Consider the following 5,897-nt stretch of genomic DNA (forward strand, 5'->3'; position numbering starts at 1 on the left):
CCAGGGGTGGCGCAGCCGCAGCCCTAGCCCACAAGTCCACAGCGCATGGGTGTGCGTGTCCCTCTTTCGTCCACAGCCCACATAATGGCTTGTTCGGTTAGCTCTCAATCCATGTGGATTGAGTGGGATTGAATGAGTTTGAATCCCAAATAAGTCAAACTTCTTAAAAATTTTTTCTAATCCCATTCAATCCATATGTATTGGGAATAACCGAACAAGGCCTAACAGAATTACAGCTTACAGGTGATGGTTAGGTTCTCAGAGCACACGCAGCAGTTTCACAGAATGTCTTTGTTCACAAAGAATCCGTAAGCGTCCAGTGAATATGTTTCGAAGATAATTTCTGTCCATTTTATTATTACTCAGAAGACACGTGAACCAGCCAACATTTCTGTCCACTTTATTCCTCGGTTCACTTTCTAGAACAACGCTCTGCTCTCTGCACTCAGCATTCCTGGGTCTGCTCGAAAATGAGCATCATTGATCAATCGACACTGAGTGACACACATCACACGTACACTTTCCCTAGTACTAGTAGCGCTCAATAACGTACGGGGCCCACACGAGAGCATAGGCATGTGGCACTCGCCGTCGTTGGCGGCGGAGCGTCGTCGCCGTCGAACGACGATTAGTGGACGGCGGGGCCCCATGCCGGATACACGACGTATCCTGGATCCGGCTCCCCTGCCGGCTTGACCGCGCCGTGCATCTTGTGGAACGGGTGGCCAGGCGACGCCGCCGCCGCCGGGCCGAGAGCGTCCTGCTTCTGCTTCACGTGGAATGGATGGTCGGGCGACGCCGCCGCCGGTCCGTGAGCGTCCTGCCTCTCGTGGAATGGGTGGTCCGGTGACTCCGCTGGCCCTGGCCGCCCGACAACGCCAGCACCGCCGCCTGCGCGCAGAGGCCTCGGCAGGGCGGCACTGGTCTCGCAGCCGCGGTCGTCGTAGCACTGCCCGTAGCAGGCCTTCGTCTTCGTGTCGTCGTCGCCATCTGCGCAAAGCAACCATGCGCGCACATCCGACGGACACGTACGTACGTAGGTACGTACGGTTATCCTCCTTGCCCGCCGCCGTACGTACGTCAGTCAGACCATGCGATTAATTAAATATCGCACAAGAAAAACGCATATGACACAGGCGCAAAAAAAGATTACCAGCCGCGCGGCGACGGTGGCAGGACTCCCTGACGCAGGCGAGCTGGCAGTTCATGGGGACGACCGCGGGGCGCCGCCGCCGGGCGTCGGGCGCGCAGGTCTTGTCGCAGGCGTAGCTGCAGTAGTCTCTCATGGACTTGTCCTTGGAGATGCAGTCCTTGAAGCAGTAGTCGTAGCACTCCGCGTAACCGCCACACGCGAGCAGAGGCAGCGCCGCCGCCACCGCCACCATGGCTGCCACCGCAACCGCGCGTCCGCCGGCAGCCCCCATGCCTGTACTCGCACTGCTTGCTGGCTGGCCGCAGACTCGTTCGCGTCCTACTGTCCTAGCGAGCTCTTAAAGGCCGGCGGGCAGCGAGCCAGCCGTGTGTGTCACGCCGGTGGCGTGAGATGAGAGGAGGGAGGAGTTATAAGCGTGCGGGCGAGTTCTCTGTCTCTGTGTGCGCGGTGCGCGCGCGGGGCAGCGGCCGAGGCGTGTTGCGTCCAACGGCTAGCGTGCGGTTGCCTGGTTCGGGCCGGCCACCAGCGGTTGTACTTGGAATTTCGATCTAGGCTGCGACTCGCCGGATGGCTGTGCCGAACTGCCGGTCCGACCTTCTCTCTGCTCTGCCTCCTCTGTTTCGGCTGGCCTTGCATTCGTTTTGCTCCCATAGTATATTCAAATGCTCTTGCAGTGGTGGCTTGTTTTGGTTTTAGTGCATTTAATGTAACGGGTTTATATGACCCTGGGATATGGGTGTCCCGGGATCCTGAGAGGATCGGAGGGAATTGAGGGAGAAATTAGTTCATTTCCCTCTCAATCCTCTCCAATCCTCCCGTGATCCACTTGTCACCAAATCAGAGTGTTTTCAGTATATGCAAGTATTTATGAGGAGACTTAGGGCCATGATGATGATGATATAACTGACTTGGTTATGTTTTAATTTTGTTCCAACCTTCACCATTGTATATACTAGTATTTATTTTACAAATTTAACCAGTCTTAAAATAGTTTGATTATACTTTGGGCAGATGGTAGTTTGCTTAGGGCTAGTTTGGGAACACTAATTTCCCAGGGCTAGTTTGGGAACACATTTTCCCATGGGATTTCTATTTTCTCAAGGGAAAATGAACTAATTTCCCTTGGGAAAATTGAAATCCCTTGGAAAAATGTGGTTCCCAAATTAGCCCTTAATGTACAAATTTAACTAGCTATTTTCGCCGCCTACTGGTCTACTATTCCCTTTCCTTTCCTCCAGGACGAACCAGGCCACGTACTAGCCAGCTTGCTTGATTGGTGGGGTTATTATACGCATCTATCGATCTATTTATTTATATGTTTCGCCACAAGTATGTATAGCTCTTCCATAATCCATATGCCGGTTGTTCTCTTTAATTTCGAAATAGATATGTCCCACTTAAAATGGCAAAAAGGGACTTAATTATATCGCACCTCACACCACGGTTACATGTTGCTATCGAGCCAGGAGCACTCTCTGATATGTACTGGTTCAGTCACAAAACTTGATCGCGCTGTTCAAGCAAATTGTGGCCCCTCGCATGGCATTTGCTCTCTTGGCTTTGTTGTAGTATCTCGTTGTAATGGCATTGAGGTCCTCGTTGGAGGGGAAGCAAGTGTGAAACCCTCTCAGTGACCCGAGATGAAACAGGAGTGAGGGCACATTTACTACAACTAACACTAAAATGTCAGAGCGATGTCATTTAAATTAGACCGAGCAGAGGACCTAATGCTGAAAGTCTAGAATGTATTATTTGTAATCGCGAAATGAGCGAGGGCATGTGTCCTCACTGGGCTACACATAGGTCCGCCCCTGCTCGCTCGGTAAATTAAAAAATCCTAACATGATCCAAAATCCGGTTCAATTTATGAACAACAAATTATACTTGAAAGAAATAATATAATAATGTCATGTGTTTATTTGTCGTTACAACACCAATTCATAAAGTTACGAAAGGAGCAAGTGGCATCTGGTTCCTTAAAACCTGAAGCCCTTTGGAGTTCTCTCCGCGTTTCGCGGGTTCTCGGCGTCGCTCCTCACGACGCGTGCGCTTGCCTGCGGACGCGAAATTTTTGGCCTCCTGCGGACGCAAATTTTCCAGCCAGTCTCTCTCTCCCTGATTCCTTCCCCACCCGGCTGCTCCGCTCGTCCAGATTCACACTTCATCCCTTCCACGGTGCTGCTGCCTCCTCTCGACCTCGCTGCCGTCGCCCGTGCTAGGCCGGGTTCGCGCACCACTGCCTCCGCATCCCCGTCGCCAGCGGCGACGCTGATCACCGGCGAGCGCCTCGTGGTCTTCCTCTTCGCGGCTCCGGTGCACCTCGTCGTGTCGCTCGCGATCCTCGTGGCGGCTGCCCTCGTCGTCGAGCTCGCCCAGGACGGCTCTGGATCTACCCCGCTTCGCCCATCCCTCCCCCGAGGAGCCAAGAGGCTGAGCCCCTGCGCTTCGGCCGTTGCTGACCGCAGGAGTGCGACGCGCTGCGGGGCCTCCACGTCGCCATGGACGAACGCGACGTCTCTATGGATGTCGCACTCCAGCGTGAGTTGCAGGGAATCCTCAATGCTCGGGGCCGCGGATACTCGCTTCCATAGCTCCTGGTCGGGGGCGCGCTCATTGGCGGCGCTGACGAGATCTGTCGGCTGCACGAGTCTAGCGAGCTCCGACACATCCTTGAAGGCGCTCCCAGGAAGGACCCTTCCTTCACCTACAGTGCATGTGTCAAGTTCCGGTTTGTGGCCTGCCCTGCCTGTGTTCGTGGAGGAAGAGGGGTGGACCCGCCGCTGCCTAGAGTGCAACGAGAACGGCTTGGTACACTGTCCTAATTGCTGTTCTTGATAGCTTGTTTAAATTGTTGGTTGTAGCATATAGAAGAACCAAAGGATTGCTTGATTAAATGATTAGATGTAGTGGAGAGAGCGAAGGAGCCTTTCTTATGTACTTGGGCTGCTGTATATTGTCAACGCAGTTGGAGGATGGGTATTGGGTATGCTGTCAGTGTTTTGAGAGGATAGCAGATGGGTTCTTGGCCCTGAAGTTATCAAATACATAGAATTGAAAAAGGTACGCTTCCTCTTTATTTTGGGTTTTATTATGGTTATTTGACGTGTGGTTTCCTGTGACTGCAGCATATGCTAAATACAGAGGTCCACTAGGTAGTGTCAGAAAAGGAGTTTTCGTAGAGCCATTTTCTTTAACTTCATAATGTTCTCTTTGTTTATCATGTGTGCATAGAATTAGAAAGCTAAATATATACTCCTTTAGCAAATAATTTTGCACAATTTAACGAAGGGGTTCTATTGAAAAAACAATACTAAATGTCACTATGCTGTTCAACTCTGACTGAATTTTTTTATGTTCATATGTAGATATATGTTGGTAAGGGACTTATCACTTCACATGCCCTTATGAGTTTAGAATTTCGTGGGATCCTTTTTGTATCTCCTGAAATGGAGGTAGAGTACATATCATGTGAACAACTTCATGATGCTCTAACAGAATTGCTGGTGGAGGATGCGAAGGTCCAAAAACCGTTGCTTTCAGTTTTCCCAATGATGAATGGATTCAGAATGAACGAGGAACTTCCATGGTTATGCTTAAAAACATTTCAGAAGCCAAGTATGCCCTTTTTTGTTCTCATTTGTAAAATTTAATTATCGATTAGGTACCTTGCATTCATAACAAAATGAAAATAAGGGGTTTATGCTAATTTTGTCAGCTCTGGCTCTGTTACTTTTAGGTTCAAGCACTTCTTAAAGCCTACATCTTATGCGTGCATCAGGGTGGGAGGAACAGAAGGAATATGTTGATTTCGAGCCATATTATACACATATTATGTCATCAATGGTGCCATGGAATTCAAGGTGTATAACCCTTCCAAGTGGTTAAAAATCAACAGTTAGAATGGTACATTCCGCCCTTGACCTTGTCCATTGAATCATAGCGGTGTCCATTTTCATACCTGTGTCGATCCCTTGGTAAAGCATATTTATTTTCCACTTTTATCCCAGCCGCTGAGGCCTTATATACTCGACCGTGGGGAGTTACATGCGGGTATGATAACTATGTGCTCCTAAGTAATAGTGAACCGACTGAACTTATCTCCCTATTATCCTACCGACTTATCCTCGTTTAGTTCCGACGTCTGAGGGCGCTGCGCGGGAGAATCGGATCAATGCTACGGATAATGTTTAAACCCAATGAGCCGTCTGGGCTCGAGTCTGTCCAATCTTGCGTCGATCCATTCTTCCAGTGATTCCTCCCCTGGCCCATGAAGGGATGTCCTTACGAAGTAATGGGCCCAGAGTCTTTCGCGAGGCCTTCTAGCCTTCTAGTGGACCCGGGGGATATCTGTCCCCCACAAGCCCCCAATCTTTTGAGTTGATTTTGAAACAATCGGCCCAAAGATTTTAGGTCCAGCTTGCAGTTTTGATTTTAGATCACGAATGCTCTGAAAGTGCACCTGTCGAGTTGTTGCTTCTGAACTCTGATCAATCCAATAAAAACAAACTTCGGTTATCCTTCTTCAGCTCTTTCAACGGTCTTCACTTTGTATTTCAGAAATTAGTGCTCGGTTACCAGCTTATGATTTAGAGATCAACATTTTGTCCTTAGGGGTTGAGGATTCATTGGGTGCATGAGAGCACCTAGAGGGGGGGTGAATAGGTGATCCTGTAAAAACTTAAATCTTAAAGCCACAAACTTGATTAAGTGTTAGAGCAATAAAGCCAAGTGGCTAGAGAGGAGT

At 49.8% G+C, this 5,897-nt stretch overlaps 1 protein-coding gene across 1 annotated transcript; it reads right to left on the reverse strand.

The window, feature by feature from the left end:
• Positions 1-375: 375 nt before the first annotated feature.
• LOC100277286 (uncharacterized) lies at positions 376-1,419 on the reverse strand. Its single transcript, NM_001165436.1, has 2 exons — positions 1,154-1,419; positions 376-990 (listed from the first exon to the last, which is right to left on the reverse strand). The coding sequence occupies exons 1-2, from the start codon at positions 1,383-1,385 to the stop codon at positions 629-631; spliced, it is 594 nt and encodes a 197-aa protein (NP_001158908.1). The 5' UTR covers positions 1,386-1,419; the 3' UTR covers positions 376-628.
• Positions 1,420-5,897: the final 4,478 nt, after the last annotated feature.

Source organism: Zea mays, chromosome 8 (genome assembly GCF_902167145.1).
Source record: "Zea mays cultivar B73 chromosome 8, Zm-B73-REFERENCE-NAM-5.0, whole genome shotgun sequence".
NCBI classification, from domain to species: Eukaryota; Viridiplantae; Streptophyta; class Magnoliopsida; order Poales; family Poaceae; genus Zea; species Zea mays.

What these genes read in the sequence shown, in the direction of transcription:
- LOC100277286 (NM_001165436.1), bottom strand. Translation starts at nt 1,385, where the DNA reads ATGGTGGCGGTGGCGGCGGCGCTGCCTCTGCTCGCGTGTGGCGGTTAC. An exon ending in CCACCGTCGCCGCGCGGCTG is followed by an intron (nt 991 to 1,153) that starts GTAATCTTTTTT and finishes TGCTTTGCGCAG; the next exon opens with ATGGCGACGACGACACGAAG.